Source organism: Oenanthe melanoleuca, chromosome 3 (assembly GCF_029582105.1).
Source record: "Oenanthe melanoleuca isolate GR-GAL-2019-014 chromosome 3, OMel1.0, whole genome shotgun sequence".
Classification (NCBI taxonomy): Eukaryota; Metazoa; Chordata; class Aves; order Passeriformes; family Muscicapidae; genus Oenanthe; species Oenanthe melanoleuca.
Window position 1 is genome coordinate 98,316,653 of NC_079336.1, and position 17,452 is coordinate 98,334,104.

The 17,452-nt window shown below is 48.4% G+C and overlaps 1 protein-coding gene across 1 annotated transcript; it reads right to left on the minus strand.

The window, feature by feature from the left end:
- Positions 1 to 1,404: 1,404 nt before the first annotated feature.
- ZC3H6 (zinc finger CCCH-type containing 6) lies at positions 1,405 to 16,197 on the minus strand. The gene is made up of 12 exons (XM_056488640.1): positions 15,490 to 16,197; positions 11,644 to 11,824; positions 11,233 to 11,358; positions 10,466 to 10,721; positions 10,127 to 10,248; positions 8,542 to 8,658; positions 7,509 to 7,622; positions 6,853 to 6,960; positions 6,134 to 6,387; positions 5,222 to 5,724; positions 4,652 to 4,891; positions 1,405 to 3,830 (listed from the first exon to the last, which is right to left on the minus strand). Exons 1-12 carry the CDS (start codon positions 15,579 to 15,581, stop codon positions 2,341 to 2,343), a joined length of 3,603 nt encoding a protein of 1,200 aa, XP_056344615.1. The 5' UTR covers positions 15,582 to 16,197; the 3' UTR covers positions 1,405 to 2,340.
- Between the last annotated feature and the right edge of the window lie 1,255 nt (positions 16,198 to 17,452).

A 17,452-nucleotide genomic window follows, 5' to 3' on the forward strand; every position in this document is an offset into this window, starting at 1 on the left:
ACTGGCTGTGGAAGCAGAGGAGGAAAACTTTGATTCCTGCAGGAAAACCATGGGGAGGCCAGGAATCTTCTGGTGAGTGTTTTACCTGGAGGTGGTGAGATGGGATGGATGGGGCTGTGGAGAATCCTCATCCAGTGGGAGGTGTCAGAGGTGTCCCTGCCTCTGCAGGGGGTGGAATGGGATGAGTTTAGGTCCCTTCCCACCCAAACTATTCCAGGATTCTGTGATCCAGAGATGCTCAGGCTTTCTGCTGTCTTCCAAACCTTCCTCCTTCACATATCCAGGGATACAGCAGTGGGGAGCATTTTGTCTCACCTGCTGCCCCTGAGCCTGCAGATTTCTTCCCAAAATCCCACTCAGCCCCAGGATTCTCTCCTATCCAGAGCATTTCAATCCCCAAGATCACCCACCTCACAGCTTCCAGAGTATCCCAGACTGGTGACACTGCTGCTCCTGCATCCTGGCTCTCCTTCCCAGCCTCAGGATCGCGAGCTGGAAACGCTGCTCCGTGCTGGAATTCTGCAGGAGAGGTGGAAAGGACACACAGTCCAAGAGCACAATCACAACTGGCTCCACGGTGGCTGCAGCCCATTCCAGCCCACCCTGGTGTCCCCACCTGCATCCCAACCACCTTCCCCACACCAGGAATTCCATTACTTGCGTGGTGGTGGCGAGGATTCTCCTCCATATTCCCAGGAAAAGCAGCAGCAGGCACTCTGGAGACTCTGGGAAGATATCTGCAATGGATAAAGCAGGGGTGCATGGAGGAGAGAAAAAAGGAAGGAAAGAAGGATTCCAGGAAGGAATACATTACTCCAAAATAACAACCCAGTTCCATGTCTATTCTCTACTTTTCCTACCAAAAAAAAAAAAAAAAAAAAAATCAAATTAATGGAAGGCAAACTGGAACCACAATTGCCTTTGGAGATGCCTCCTCTGCCAGGCAGGAATGACTGGCAAAACCTCAGGATTTGGGATAAACACTCTGCTGTCCCAGTGGCAAACAAAGAGGAAAAGCTCCATGGCCATCACTTGGCCAAGGGAAAAACAAGTGGCATAGGTCCACCAAGGAGGAGACTTAAAGCAGAGGAACATTCCAAAGGGGTGGGAAGCAGATGATTGATGGAGCAGCCAGCACATGTTTATTGGGAAGGCAGCTAGTGTTTCCTCTGGAGAAAAGCAGCCCCAAAGGCAGGATGAGAGATCTGGAGGACAGCTGTGCTCTGCCATGCAAAACCTGGGCAATTCAAGGACGTTCCACGGTGGAAAATGGCAACTCTCTCCATGAGAGCTCGGGATCAGGCACAAGGTCAGGTTAAAACCCCACAAACCATCCCAAGAAGGCCAGCTGCAGTCCCCCTCATCCCAGCTGCCACCGTATGCACATGGAGTCGTCACCAGGAATTAACTGTACCCTTTTTAATTGTTTTGTTAAAAATGTCGTCGAGACACCATGAATACAAGTACTGCAGTTACAGCCATACAAAAAAAGCAATACAAATTAAGCAGCTGAATACAAAAATACGTTGAAATACATGAACACCACAATGGAACTCGGAGCACTAAATCCCAATCGTGTAGGCGTGGAAAAAAATTAAATAAAAACCTTTTTTTTTTCTTTTTTTTTTTCGTATTAGACAGTGTAGTTTTCTCCACCTTGAACAGTTACTTTTGCTAGTTATGTACTTCACAATTTCTTCTATGTACAGCATAGAATAAAATACTTTTAAAAGATATGACATTTTTCATCCTCAATATGTGATATAGTCTCTTTTACACTAATATTGACTGCAGGAATAAAAACTGTCCGTGTCTTACATCAGCTCATTGGAAAAGGAGGAGCGACGCTTTCCTCTGAATGAATTTCCGTGGGGTTTTCCGTCAGTTCGGGGGTTTGGCAGTCCTGGAACGGCATCACTCCTGGGAATTCATGTACATAATATTGCTTGGATCTATACAAATGTGGCAATCGGATCTAAGTGGTGCTTGGGAAAGAGGCAGCTCACACATATACAGCTCTGGGAATTTTCCATGACTTATTTACAATGAAAGTGCTTTTCTCAGCTCTAACATGATCCGGGGCGGGGGGGATTGGTTTCCTTTCTACAGGTCAATTATTAGTCTCCCTGAAATTGGAAAGAAAAAGGATTCCTCTAGAAAATACCACAGCTTTGCAAACACTCGAGCGTACTGGAGAACTGCGTGTGGTTCGGAGATTAGCAGCTGAAAAGTGGTGGGAATTATAATTTAAAAATAAATAAAGCCAAAAGAGGTAACCCAGGTACAAAACAGCAGAGAACTGCAATACCCACAACGGTAAAAAGACTCCAAAGCCATCTGCTAACAAAAGGGGGAAGCGGTGGGATCGAAAGTCTTGAACACATCCTTGAGGGATTTGTCATCCGACTCCCCGTTGGGGTCGCTCTCCGGGGCCGGCGTTACCTGTCCGGGCTGCCTCACCTGCCGGGGGTCGCTGTACTGCGGCCGGATCAGCCCCGACAGAGCCTGGATTGGCAGGTTGTGGACGGCAGGAGCAGCGCTGGAGTGTTTCGCCTGAGCTTTGCTGCCGTTGTTCGCCTTGTCTGCGGCAGCTTCCGCCGCGCCTTCGGCGGGTTTCTCCGTGCTGGAGGCGGCGGCGGCCTTCTGCTGGGACGCCTCTTCCGCCAGGCTCGGCTCGTTTTTACTGGAATTTTTCAGAATGCTTTTCTTCTGGCTGTCTCCGTTCTCTCCCGAGGCGGCCGGAGCCGTGTCCGAGGAGGAGCTGTGATCCCTGGGGTCGTACAGGCTGATCCCGCTCAGGATGGAGCCCGGAGCTCCCAGCCTGCCGCCGCTGGACGATAATTTGGGCGCATACGGAGGCAGAGCGTCGGGGTCGGGTTTTGGAGCAGCAGCTTCCGAGGGCTGGGAGGAGCTGGCGGCAGCTCTGGCGAGGCGGGGGTCAAACTTGGCGGGGTGGGAATCCTTCCCGGCTCCGTGGTGAGCGTCCGCGCTCGACAGTCTGTGCAGCCTGGGGTCCACGTTCTTTTGCAAGCGAGGATCCCCCAGTTTGCTGGAGCTGCTGGCGTGGGAATCCGCGGCCGGATCCAAGAAGCCGCCCCGGGCCGCCAGGCTGTTTTTGGCCTTGGCAGCCAGCCGGGGGTCGGCCGGCATGGCGTTGGGGTGCGGGTCGCTCTTCAGGTTCCGCAGTTTGTTCAGTCTCTGGTCGGCGATGAGCGGAGGGAGGGGCAAATTGATGGAAGAGACGGGGTCGGGTTTGGGCAGAGGGATTGGGAGCAGGTCCTCGGGGGCCCACACGATGTGCTTGGCAAAGTTGGGTTTCATCAGGGTCACGTCCATCTTGATGTGGCTGAACTGGCGCAGCTGGGAGCGGGGATCCCGCAACGTGACGCCGGGCAGAGGCTCCAAGGGAATGAGGAAAGCCCGTTCCCTCAGCTCCCTCTCCGAGTCCTCCTCGTCCTCGTCCAGCCCTTTCTGCTTGACCTTCGCTCCGGCGTGGGCGTGGTGCAGATCCAGCTTGGCCCCGGGGTGGCCCTCGCTGACCTTGTGCATCCGCGGATCGCGGGCCAGCCGGGGATCCAGGGACGCCGACTCCTGGGGTTTCCTGGGGTTGGGCCTGGGAGAGGCCCGGAGCCGGGGGTCAGCAGCCTGAGGCCCCACACCTTTGTCTTTGGCCAGCCTCGGGTCCGTGGGCATCCCCAGCATGTGCTGCTCCGTGGAATGTTGCTGCCGGTTCCTAAAGTTTTCGCTCTGTTTCTTTAGGGTTTTCAGGATTGATTTAACACTGCTCCCCTCTTCCTCCTCGCTACTGGAATACCAGTTGACGTTGTCATCTAAAAATCAAAGAAATGCCACATAATTTAGATTATTCCAGCAAATAATCCTTAGAGAATCCAACCTCCCTAATGGGAAACTTTTCAGTGAAGTCAAACTGAAAAGATCTGATATTAAATCATAAAGATCACAGCCTCAAATGACCAAAATCCACTTAATCAAAGAAATGCCATAGCAAAAAAAAAACTGGAAGTAGTGGAGATAGAATGCAACACAGCTAGGGAATGTCTCCTTATCTATCAATATTACCTTGGGAAAAGAACCTGCTTTCAAACAATCCTTATAGGTACTAGTAAAAAAAAAAAAAAGGTATCTAAAATCTGAGTCTTGATGGGAGAAGGAAAAGTAAAATTAGCCCCTGCAGCGGTCTTTGATCCAGCTAAATTATGAATTTGCTGCCTTACGTAATCCAAATCCCGAAGTTTGCAATAGAGGTTGAGATTCAGGAAGGGAAGAAATTACAAAATTTTATTGTAAAGGATGTCAGAGAAGGAAAAATGCTGCTCTAGAGGAAATAGATCAAGAGGTGCAACTGAAGAAACAGGATCGAGGATGCACTTCTAGTCCTGGCAGCGAGAAAATCCCCTGGTCCAACAAGTGATTTTCCAAAGGAATTATCAACCAAAAAAGTGCAGCTAGATCCAAAAATTATTAATTGGAGCTAGAATGGAGCTTACACTAAGATCCTAGAAGAAGCTGAGAAGAAGAGCTGAAAACACTGAGCTGCTGCTTGGACATTCCCAATAACTATGAACAGTGACTTGATGCGAGTCAACATCAACCCATCTGTTGACCAGAATTCCACCCAAATCCCGCTCACCTTCATCTTTGCTCATGGCCCTCTGGCCCTGGCTGCTGGCAGAGTCTCCATCCCGCTGGTGCTTCTGGCTGAGCCTCACATAGAGAGCTTTCTGCATGGCTGGCAGGAAATCGGGCACGTTGATGCCCTGGTTGTGGCCCATGTGGCCGCCCATGCAGTCCGACTCGCTCCCGCCCGCGTGCGACTCTGGAGCCATCAGGTGAGCCTGGTGATCCGGGAATTCTCCGTGCCACGCTCCATCTGTGGGACAAAGCTCCAGTTAGCAGTTATCCCAGAGAAATGCTGACGGAGCTTAAGGGACATCCAGTTCCATGCCACAGCAGGGACACCTTCCCCTATCCCAGGCTGTTCCAAGCCACATCCAAACTGGCCTGGAACACTTCCAGGGATGGGGCAGCCACAGCTTCTCTTGGAAAACTCTGCCAGGGCCTCCCCACCTTCACAATTCTTCCCAATATCCCATTTCAACCTCAAGCAAAGCACGACTTAACAACACAACTGAACAGCACCAGAACACTGAAGATATTCCAGGGAGCCTCCATCCAAAATTCACCCAGCAGACGTCCTTACCTCCGGAATTATTGGCTGGCTGGAAGTTGTGTACAGCTTGGTGGGAGTAATAGTTGTCGTAGAAGTCGGCCGGGTTCTGCATGGGCTCGTAGTCCCCGGGCATCTGCTGGTACTGCGGCCCCGGGGGACAGTGATTGTCCCTTGGCATGTTCACCATGTGCCCCTGCACGCCGGGGGAGTTGTAGGACCCCCCCATGCCCGGTGGGGTGAGGGGGGGCCCACCCTGCTGGCCCTGCATGGCCATCCCAGTCTGGTTCTGCGGGCCCATGTAGCCCGGGGGAACGCCCTGCATGGGGGGGCTGTGCGGCATTCCCGGCCCCTGGGGGCCGCCGCAGGGATGGTGCCCGGGGGAGCCGGGGTGCATGGGGGGCCCGTTGTGTCCTTGGGACATGCCAGGGCCTGGCCCTGGGCTGGAGCCAGGGTTGTACATGTGCTGGGAATGGGGGTCGTTGCCCTGGAACGGCGGCCGTGGCGGTGACCCGCTGTTGTAGAAGCTCGGCGGCCTGGAAGCAAAGAAAATCGAGGAATCAAATTCTGGACCTGCCAACACCAACAGCTGGCTCTGTCCGCCCCCTCCCACTCTTATCTGACCTGACATTGGATAAAATCCCAAAGGAGCATTATTTTCCAACTACACCCATTCCACATCCACGTTTTTCCCAGTATCTGCTCCATCAGTTTTGCCCAAGGAAAAGCCAACTACAAAAAGACTGATCCACCCGCAGAGGGAGATGCCAAACCAAGAGTTAACATCTGGAAGGTCAGGCCTAACTTCCCTTCTATGGAAAACAAGAAATAATCCTGGTATCAGCTATCTGGCAGATCCTTAACTTAGCCCAGAATCCTGACAGGAGCAATGAAAGATTAAACAATAAACACCCAGAGAGTTCTCCCCAGAATTCCAACACCTACTTCTTCCCAATTTTGTGTGCCAGATCCACAGTGGGCTTCACGACGATTTCAAAGAGAGATGGGATTTTCTTGTAATCTCCTGAAGGATCCTGGTAGTTTTCCATGTCAGACTCAGAGAAGGGGTATTGCTCTGGGGGGGTTGGCAGGAGCCCGACCCCCGGCGGGGGTTTGGGGAGAGGAACAATGCCCCGCTTCCGCAGCTCCTCCAGCTCCTTCTCATCTTCATTCTGGGGCTCCTCCTCGTTATTCAACACCTGCAACAAAGCCATGTGGGCAAACATCCCATCACTTTTCCAGTATTCCACTTCAGCTGAGCCTTGTGCCTTTTATTGAAATACTATTTCCATATTTAAACAGACAGCTTTCCTGTTATCTGCTATAATCCTGCTGCATATTGACATCCAACTCAAAGGAATTCTAAACTCATTTTTGGGAGCTGTTTTCCAGGACACCAAATCCCAGCCAAGAAAACACTTCTCTATTTCGGGAAGGAACAATTTCCCACAAGTCCACTCCCTTCAAACAGGAGTGGAAGGAGTTATCCCAAGATTCCTCATGTTTTTAGTGCTGGATTCACACCCCTTTTGTCTTAAGGCCTGCTGGGCAATGACTGGAGAGGGAATATCCCAATAATCCCAGAGAACAAGGAAAAGGCTCCTCCATGCCCTCCCCACTCCGAGTGCAGCAATCCCAACATTCCCAGCATCCAGACTGCTCACCTTATCCAACAGCTCCTTGGTTTCTGCAGTCAGGGGAGCATGAGAGAATTTGCATTTATCTCCTTGATAACACTTGGCTCCTGTGTGGTAGAACTTGCAGGGGAATTCATGTGAGGAAGGAATTAAGGATTCTTAACAGTTGGGGAGCTGTCCCTCAATTCTTCATCAGGAATTCATCTCTAGGTAGGAATTTTAGAAGCTAATAACCAAATTAACTTTATTTAAAATTCTCCTAAAAATGACATTTCTGTCATTTTTAAATCCTTTAAATTTTAAATTTAAATTTCAGATTTAATTTTTAATTCGGATTTAAATCCTCTGGATTTCATTTGCCAATTGTGATTCAAAAGAGAAAGGTGTCAATTCCAGAGGAAAATGCCAAAATAATGGAAAAGAGGAACAGATCAGGGGTTTAAAAGCATGGATAAATGTAGCTAAATTCCGGGGATTTTATTTCCAAAAATGTTACAAATCAGTAATTTTCTATTTATTTTTTTCCTCTGAAATATTTGAGAAAAAGAATCTTGTAATTAATCCACACAGTAGGTGGTAGTCTCTTAAATAAGTCACTTTCAGAAATAATTTCTATCAAAATAAATAGAAATAAAATACAAGAAATTAACATTTCAGGTGAATTTAAAGTACTTTAAAAGGATATTGTGCAAATAAATGCAGTTCTCTCCTTTGGTGCAGTAACCCTGGATGTAAAACTTACAGATTTCCTTTTTCTTCTCAATTTCTGCATCATGATCGAATTTACACTGTTCTCCCTATAAATAAATTGAAAAAAAACCACGAGGAAAAACCATTATCCATCTGAAATGCTGAGTAATTTAATTCCATAGTAAAAAGAACATCCTCCACAGATTAATTTAAATTTTTCATCTGTACCAAGATTAAATTCCACTGTAAGCAATAAAAACTGTAAATAGGGAGGGTCTGGACATAGAGAAAATTCCTGGATTGGAATTCAAAGGAATAGATGGAATGGTGACAGAAAACAATCCCTGTTCTCTGCCTCCACCTGGGAACTTGTATTTAAAAGGCACTAAAATAGAATTTTACTGAATTACCTTCATGTATTCTGTTATTCTTTAGGATTGCTTTGCTGGATGGGGGTTTGGGTGTTTTTTTAGAATTTATTTTCCTGAGAAAGACACCTCAGTCCCTTCTAGAACTGAAGGTGGCAGCAAATAGTCAATAGTCTGAGCCAAAGGTGTTTCAAGGCAGCAAGCAACACATTTCCAATCATTCCCACTTTTATTTTTACCATTTGGGTAAGAAAGAAAAAATTCCACCCCTAAATCCCAAGGAACCAAATAGAAGTGAGAAGCCTTCAGTGCTTGTGTTTTCTAACAATTACAGTTTTTAAAGTTTAGCACCACAAAGCAAGTCCTTCAAAGTTCCCAAATCAGCAGGAAATCACTTCAAATATTTAGGAATTGTTGCCTCTTTAGAGATTCCAGACACGTGAGATATGATGTCACTAACACATTATCATTCTCAGAGTAAGTTTAGGATGTTTTTACTAAATATATTAATGAAAATATAAATTTTCATTGTGTAACAAAGGGGCTGTTTTTCCAAAAATAATTCCGTCTAGAAATCCTCAGTACATCACAAATCAAAACACTGAGTTTCAACACTCAAGTTTGCTAAAAATTTATTTTGAAAAATAATTAAATTTACCTTAATACACCTCCCTTCAAGGAAATATTTACAGATCTGCTTGCCCTTGTGCTCCACTGTGTGCTGGTTGATGAACTCCTGGCTCATATTAACCCATTTCTTCACTGGTTTGCCATCCTGGGGAGAAAAAAAAAAGAATCCACATTTTATGAGTTCCTTTTGGAGCACTGTTGATGCAGATGTTGGGAGTAAATCCCCACTGCAGCAGCTCCTTTTGGAGCACTGGTGATGCAGATATTGGGAGTAAATCCCCACTGCAGCAGCTCCTTTTGGAGCACTGGTGATGCAGATACTGGGAGTAAATCCCCACTGCAGCAGCTCCTTTTGGAGCACTGGTGATGCAGATACTGGGAGTAAATCCCCACTGCAGCAGCTCCTTTTGGAGCACTGGTGATGCAGATATTGGGAGTAAATCCCCACTGCAGCAGCTCCTTTTGGAGCACTGGTGATGCAGATACTGGGAGTAAATCCCCACTGCAGCAGCTCCTTTTGGAGCACTGGTGATGCAGATACTGGGAGTAAATCCCCACTGCAGCAGCTCCTTTTGGAGCACTGGTGATGCAGATATTGGGAGTAAATCCCCACTGCAGCAGCTCCTTTTGGAGCACTGGTGATGCAGATACTGGGAGTAAATCCCCACTGCAGCAGCTCCTTTTGGAGCACTGGTGATGCAGATATTGGAAGTAAATCCCCACTGCAGCAGCTCCTTTTGGAGCACTGGTGATGCAGATATTGGGAGTAAATCCCCACTGCAGCAGCTCCTTTTGGAGCACTGGTGATGCAGATATTGGGAGTAAATCCCCACTGCAGCAGCTCCTTTTGGAGCACTGGTGATGCAGATATTGGGAGTAAATCCCCACTGCAGCAGCTCCTTTTGGAGCACTGGTGATGCAGATATTGGGAGTAAATCCCCACTGCAGCAGCTCCTTTTGGAGCACTGGTGATGCAGATATTGGGAGTAAATCCCCACTGCAGCAGCTCCTTTTGGAGCACTGGTGATGCAGATACTGGGAGTAAATCCCCACTGCAGCAGCTCCTTTTGGAGCACTGGTGATGCAGATACTGGGAGTAAATCCCCACTGCAGCAGCTCCTTTTGGAGCACTGGTGATGCAGATATTGGGAGTAAATCCCCACTGCAGCAGCTCCTTTTGGAGCACTGGTGATGCAGATATTGGGAGTAAATCCCCACTGCTGCAGCTCCTTTTGGAGCACTGGTGATGCAGATACTGGGAGTAAATCCCCACTGCAGCAGCTCCTTTTGGAGCACTGGTGATGCAGATATTGGGAGTAAATCCCCACTGCTGCAGCTCCTTTTGGAGCACTGGTGATGCAGATACTGGGAGTAAATCCCCACTGCAGCAGCTCCTTTTGGAGCACTGGTGATGCAGATACTGGGAGTAAATCCCCACTGCAGCAGCTCCTTTTGGAGCACTGGTGATGCAGATATTGGGAGTAAATCCCCACTGCAGCAGCTCCTTTTGGAGCACTGGTGATGCAGATATTGGGAGTAAATCCCCATTGCTGCAGCTCCTTTTGGAGCACTGGTGATGCAGATATTGGAGCAAGGACTGGAATTGCAGGTACCTCATGGAAGCCATCAGATCCTTTATTGCCACCTCTGCCCCTGCCGCGATCTTTGCGCTTCAGTTTCTTTTGCATTCCACGCCCTCTTCCAACACTGTAGTTGTTCCCTCGTTGGGAAATGCCTGGAAAACAGGGAAAAACTCTTTAAAGGATCACAGAAATCAAGGGGAAATGGTTGTCTCGTGGCATCAAAGAGAGACCAATGGAGTAAATTCAACCCCTCCCTTTCTGCTGTTGGAAATGTTATTTCTGACCAGCCAGAACATCCCAGGAAAACCATCCCTGGCAGCTTTCCTCACCCAGGTCTCCATCTCAAAATGCCACCAAAATTTCCCTTACCTTTCTGGATACCTTTCATGCCCTGTTTCTTCACTGGTTCCTTTGGGAATGGAGGTCCCAAATCCCCACTGGAAGTCTCTTTAGCTTGTCTGTACTGCTTGAGCTGGTCAGCAAAATCCTCATCCTTTTCCTCCTCGTTGTAATTGCCAAAGTTTTCATCACTGTAATGACTGTAGTTGTCATAATCCTTACTTTTGACACTTTTTTTATGCTGCATTTTCTGGGAACTCATGTAATTCCCTGACACGTGTCCATGCTGTAAGGAAAGGGATTGCATTAGGAAGCAATTCCATATTTCCAAACCCCACCCCTCCAAACTTCTCAAAAAATTCACTTCTGGGGCTGTGTTATCACTACCAGATTGGCCCCAAAAAAGCATGAATAACACAGGGAAAATCAGTTATTCAGGAAAAGTAGTAATTTTAATTAACCAGCTGAGAAAAGCCAAGAAAAGTGAGCTCCCAAAAAGCAGAAGCAACTTTAGGTATTGAAAAGTGGCTTTTCAGAGTTCTTTGCTTTGAGTCTAGCCTAAATCCAGTGCAGGTAAAAAGATATTTTTTAATAATAAAGATTCATTAATTCCTGTTGCCTGGAGGAAAATATTTTCTACCACAGATCCTGCTTTACATCTGGGAATCTCCTCGGGGAGATGGGAAGTGGATGAGCTTCCAGAAATCCGGGCGAATTCCAAACCCACACTGTCTGTATTTGTATTTTTGGAATGCCACCTCAACAAAGAGGTGAGGAATGATTTTCAGACTTCCTACCTGACTGAAGGAGGACTCATAATCCCTGTAGGAAGAGCTGCTGCTTTTTTTGTGGGGCCTTTCCGTGCGCTCCATGTCGGAGTCGTGGCTGTAGTCGGAACTGTCATCGCTGGAAGGGGAGTTATGCTGGAAAACAGAACAAAGAAGCTGGGAATTTTGAGGGAACCATCTTCTTTCCATAAATATAACAAGCACAAAAGTGATGAATTTATATTGTGCATCTTAACCTAAAAACTCTCAAATCCCTCTGGTTCAGCTCCCAGGACCAGGGCTTAACTTTGGACATTTAAAACCAGTTTAAGTCTTAATGGTAATAAAACCATTTTAATTTCTTCACTAATTCCCTGGATCCTTGTCCTGACACCCATGAATCAAATCAGCACTTCCCAACTGTTGGTGCTTTTTCCTAACCTTATGCTTGTCCCGCCTTCTCCTTTTGGATTTTTTCTTTTCCTTCTCTTTTTTGCGTTTTTTCCGGGATTTCCGGTGGCCTTTCTCGTTTTTCTGTTTGTCCTCCCCTTTTGAGCCATGTTCCTTCACATCCTCATAGGCTGCATCATCTATTTCCCCATCTTCCAGCTCTCCATCTTCCCTGGAAGAGGGAAACCAGAAAGACAATAAACTTTCACGTTATTATCCAGCTCACCTGTCACTGGAAAAAAACAGTTAAGAAATCCAAAGCAACCCCAAGCTGTGATTTTTGGGATAAATGGATATGCCAGGGAGAAGACACAACTGCTGCATGACCTGGAATTTCTTGGAATTACATTAATTAAATAAAACTGGAACATTAATATCCCTGAAACACCTGCAGCTATCCCAAAAATCCAATTATGCCTTGACATTATCAATTAAACTCATTCCCTCAAGGATCAATTAAAACATTCTCTTCCATAAAATACTTCCTGAAAATGCTCCTTGGGAACAAAGTTGTTGCCATGTTCCTCTGGGAATTACACTCAGGGATTTCCACTTTTGGGAGGCACCCAGGACTGGAATAACTTTCCAGGTAAAGCAACCTCAGTAATACAATCCCTAGGATTGCATGGCAGAGGGAAGATTACAAAAACACTTTAATCCCTAAATTCTTTCCATAACATCCAAGCATTTTCCAAGGACTGAGCTTCAAGAATGTAAAAAAAGGGGGGGGAAAGAGGGAAAAAAAAAAAAAAAAAAAAAAAAGAAGGAAGGAAGAAGAAGGAAAAACCCAACAACTGGATAAACACGGATTGAAAAGATAATGGCAAAAAATACCATTTCTTGGAAAATAAGTTCTTTTTCAAAGTGCCAAGGCAGGAATTCTCTCCTGGTTCAGCTGCTTTTATTCCCATCTAAATCCCAAACTGGAGCTGTGCACCAGGAAGGGAGAGCAGAACCTCCCTGTCACGAGTTCCCTCCCTCTCCCACAACCTCCAGATATTTGGAGCTCGATGGGTATGTGGAAACAATCCCAGAAAACATTCCCATTGTCTGAGTGGATTCCTAGAGCATCTCCCAAATGGATCAGAAAAGCACAAAGCCAAATGATCTTCCAGGGAAAAGCAACCGGATGAAATCCCTGGGCAGTTCCACAAAAAAAAAAAAAAAAAAAAAAAAAAAAAAAAAAAAAAAAAAAAAAAAAATCCAAAACAAAAACCAACAAAAAAAAAGTTCTGGTATTTTAATTTCATTTCTAACCTCCAAACCTGGATTTTAGCTCCCCTGCCTTGACCTTATTTCAGGTCATCCTTAAAAATAGAATTCCTTATGCTCAAAGAAGATTTACTCCAGAAGCTCCTTAAGTCCAAGATCCAAATCCTGGACACACTTTCTGAAATATTCTGGCAATCTTTACCCTCAAACTTTATTGAAGTCTTTAAATTTTCATTCCCCATCATTTCATTTAAAAACAATTTTACTTTTTCTTACTTTTTAAAATTCCCTGAGGGCTAAAATTCCCCAAATTTTGATACTAAGGTGCTGCTTAAGAAATTAGGAATTCATAAGAAAAATAACTCCAAATAACAGAGAATTTTCACTGGGAAAATCAAATAAAAGTAGAGGGTGGCTGGGAGCAGCAAAAAGTGAAAGTAAATGAATCCCAAGTTATTTTCAGGGAAATCTGGCATTGATTTGTGTGTAAATAAACTTGCCTCCAACTTCTTCCTGACCCTGCCATGGATTTACCCACACAGAACCAAGAAATCCTCACAGGAAAAATCTTTCCCCTGTGCTGGAAGGCTCAGACCCTTCATCACCAAAATAATGTCAACAACAGGAATTAACTAAAACTAGTTAAAGAATTTTAAACATTCCTATCTATAACCTTCCAACTTGGAATATTCAAAGTGTGGCCAGACAGGGTTGTTTTTATTATTTTTTTACTAAGTAATTTCTTTATCATTCAACACAACAGGTGAAATCAAGCCAGTAACAGAATTCCTGCTGCACAAATTGATTGGGAATCATGAGGTTCCCAGTATGGGTGTTCCCTGCAGTGAACTGGTTTTACTGGTCCTGCATTTGCACACCTGATGTAACACAAAAACTTGGGAGTTGGGCCTTATTTGAAGCGAATGAACTAATTTTACAGAGCTGAAATTTTATAAAAAACACGAGTTGTGATCTCCCAGGTCGTGTGTATTGTTGCTCTTGACCTCATAAATTAAAACATTACAGAGCAACACTTGTAAATTACAACTCGTTAGGTTGTTTAGGTGGCACTTATTGGCTCTATTGCACAATTACCAGTGTCACAACTGGTTGTACTGGTGGGAAGAGCTGGTGAGTGGATGAGAACTCCAAGCTGGAAAAAACTCAGCTCCCAGCACTTCCCAGAGTCAGTCGGGCTTGTCCTCAAGGATCTGAGAAGTGCAGATATTTTCAATGCCTGGAAGAGTGATTGCAGATCCAGGGCACAGCTCTGCCCCAGCTCCAGAGATCCCAGAGGGTTCCTGGTGTGCACTTGGAAAACAGGCCACAGCTTCCACCCCTGCCCAAGGACGAGCAGCAAGAGGGGAAAACAAGAACCTGGAGCTCTGGGCTCTGCCTTGAACTTGCACTGAAGCCCAGGCCCGTTTCAGGATCACTTCCCCAGGACAAGCAGGAAGTGCAAAACAAGCACAGGCAGCTCTGGGCTCGGCCCTGACCCTTGCACTAAATCCCGGGAGCACTTCCCAAGGACAAGCAGAAAGGGGAAAACAAGCACAGGCAGCTCTGGGCTCTGCCCTGACCCTTGCACTAAATCCCAGGAGCATTTCGGGACCACTTCCCAATTTACAACACACAACTCAGGACTTTTTCTCCAGCGAGAAACAGTTTTGCATTTACCCTGTACAAGCCTTATTTTTTTTTTTTTTTGTCTGTTTGTTTGGTTTTTTTCCCAGTGTTTTCCAGTCCTCTGAAGTACCACAAAGGGTTGTGGAACTGTGTGGGGGGGAGACCAAACTCTGGGGATCCCAAAACCCGGTTGGTTTTTAACTCCTGCAGCTGTGTCAGGAATGCTCAGGGTAGATGTTGGCTCAAGCCCTGGTAACTGCCACCCTGGCACAGTATTTTTGGAACTAGTTAGGAAGGCCAGGGCTGCTTGGAGAAAGGATTTGAATTTCCAGCAGCTGCAGGAGAGAAAAGGAGGGAGGGAGCAACAGAGGTCCTTTCACCAGGAACAGGACTCTGGCTTTCTGCGCATGGGGATTGAGAGGTGGCAAAGATAACGTCAGTCAGCCCTTAATCTGCATAAAAAAGATCCAGTTAAATGTGTAAGGTGGAATCTGGCAAGAAAATGACGTTAAATATGGCTCTAGTGAGAGATTGTGGTATCAACAAAAACAGCCCAAAATAAAAAACCCGCCCAGCTCGGAGCACCCTTTCCTGCCTGAGACAGAGAACAATGGTGACATTCAACAGACACCCCCTGGAAAGTGCAATTTATGGAAAGAATGGCAAACAGCCCCCCTTCCCAGGCAGAATAAATCAATGAAGATGTAAAAAGGCATGCATTCCAAAAGGAAAAATTAAAACCTTGCTTTAAAAAAAAAAAAAAAAAAAAAAAAATTTGCACTTTTAATGCAGTGACATCCCCCCCTCCCCTCCTTGCATTCCCCACCACCACCACCCCGCTCCAGCCTGAAGGTGACCTGCCCCCCAAAAACATCGTTAACCCCCTCAGGCACATTAACAGAGCATCATCATCATCAGCATCAGCATCATCATTACCAGCATCACCCCACTAAGTACCACCATTATGAGAAGCGGAGAGAGAGAAGAATGTTACTCGACCTTTCGTCCCCTGCATGTTGCCTGTCAGAGTCGGGCATGTTTGGGTCAAGAACTGGGTTTGGGGGTTTGGAGAACAGGCTTTCAAAGGCCATTGTGCCTGGCTGTGGTGTGGTGAGGAGGAGGAGGAGGAGGGAGGTGGAGGAAGGCAGGGCCCCGCCGCTGCCCGCGGTGCGGAGCGGCGGGAGGAGGCGGCGGCGGCGGCGGCGCGCACGGCCGCGCTGGGGGCGGCTCGGTGAGGAGGAGGAGGAGGGCCGGGCCCCTCAGTGAGGAGAGATGATGAAGGTTTGCACTCACGGTTACTTAGTGAGACACTAACGGGCACTCAGCGCCCGGGCCCGGCCGCCCCGCGCGGGCGCTGCGGGGAGGCGGCGGCGGCGGCGGCGGCTCGAGCGGCAGCCCCGGGGCACAGGAGAGCGGGAGGACACACACACGGGGGGAGGGAGGTGCTGCTGGCCGGAGATGGCGGCCCTAATTCTTCCTTACAAACATGGCGCCCGCGCGAGGCACTCGCACAAAATGGCGGCGGCGGCTGAGGGAGGAGGAGGAGGAGGAGGAGGAGAACGGCGACAGCAGCAGCAGCGGCGGCAGCGGCCCCCGGCGCTTTGCCCGCACACGCTCGCTCAGCGCCCGCGGCCCGCACACGCCGCCGCCGCTGCCGCCACAGCGTCTTCCGCGCCCGCCGGGGCCGCGATGTCGCCGCGTCCCCTCACGCCGCCGCCCGCCGCGCTCCTCCTCCTCCTCCTCCCTCAGCCGCGGCTCTGGCCCGGCCCCCTCCGCGCGCCGCCATTGGCCGCCGCCGCGGCGCCTCGCGCGCTCATTGGCCCTTCCCCGCCGCCGCCGTCCGTCTCGCCGTGACGTCACGCGCGGGCCCCGCCCTCCCCGCTTCCCCTCGGCCGCCGCCGCCGCCGCCGTGCGCGCGCGAGCGAGCGAGGTGGGGCCTCGCTGCGCGCCGCGTCACGTGCCCCCCCCTCCTCCCCGCGCGCCCCGTCACGTGACGGCGGCGTCCTCCCCCTCCCTCGGGAAAGGTGGGGGAAAAGGGGGGAAAAAAGGGGCGGAAAAAAAGGGGCGGAAAAAAGGGCGGCGGCTTCCGGCCGGCCAGAACCGGGACGGGCACCGGGAGCGGGAACGGAGCCTCCCTTCCCGCCGCTGCGTCATGGCCGCCGCTCCCCCCCTCACGCGCTGAGGGCAGCGCCCCCTGGCGGCGGGTGCGTGAGGGGAACCGGCCCCTGCCTCGTTAATTAGCGGCGCTCGTCATTAAATTAAGAGTGCGTGGCCCCGGGGCGGGACAAAAGCGGTCCGTCGGGATCAGGGCGTGACAAAAACCGGGATTAAGTGGTTCAGAGACAGTCATTTAATGAAAATGTCATCTCAATGACGTTTAATCAGAAGTTCCCGGGAAAACTTGCATTTTTTCCTTTTTCAGGCTGTCCCCCTGGCTCTCGGGGCTTTTCAGGACACGCGACTCCGCTTTTTCCAGCGCTAGCAACCGAATAAAATAAAAGTTCGTAAAAACAAGGCGGAACACCCTCATGGATTCCCATGAGATTCCCCACTGGGAGGAGCCTCAAATCCTGAGGGGAAGAATCATCTCCCCTGGGCCTCACACACCTGAGCAAGGCCAACAAAAAAGCCAAGTGTCCAGATCGTCAGGGAAATCAGGTAAATCCAAGCAAAAGGCTGGAAAACAGCATTCCTAGAGGGACAGGGAGGTGGTGGTGGCTGGGGAACATCATTAGGGCCACTTAGGACTAATTAGCCCCATCAGCACATATGGAGTGATGCCCACAGGACTCAGCATCATCTCCCCAGGCCGTAGGCAAGAGAAAAAAAAATAGAATTCTACAAAAAGGGATTCTTCCTTGTCTGGACTGGAAGGAAAAATCCTAAATTTTTGGTTAAATATTCTGAGGTGAGAAGTGGTGATTTTGGGACAGCATGTCTTCTGCCCACCAAAGGGAAGCAG

Excerpts from the sequence above, each read along its gene's own strand:
- ZC3H6 (XM_056488640.1), bottom strand. The coding sequence starts at position 15,581 with ATGGCCTTTGAAAGCCTGTTCTCCAAACCCCCAAACCCAGTTCTTGAC. Across the intron at positions 10,249-10,465 it reads CATGAAAGGTATCCAGAAAG|GCATTTCCCAACGAGGGAAC; the intron begins GTAAGGGAAATT and ends CCTGTTTTCCAG. Across the intron at positions 8,659-10,126 it reads GATCTGATGGCTTCCATGAG|GATGGCAAACCAGTGAAGAA; the intron begins GTACCTGCAATT and ends TTTTCTCCCCAG.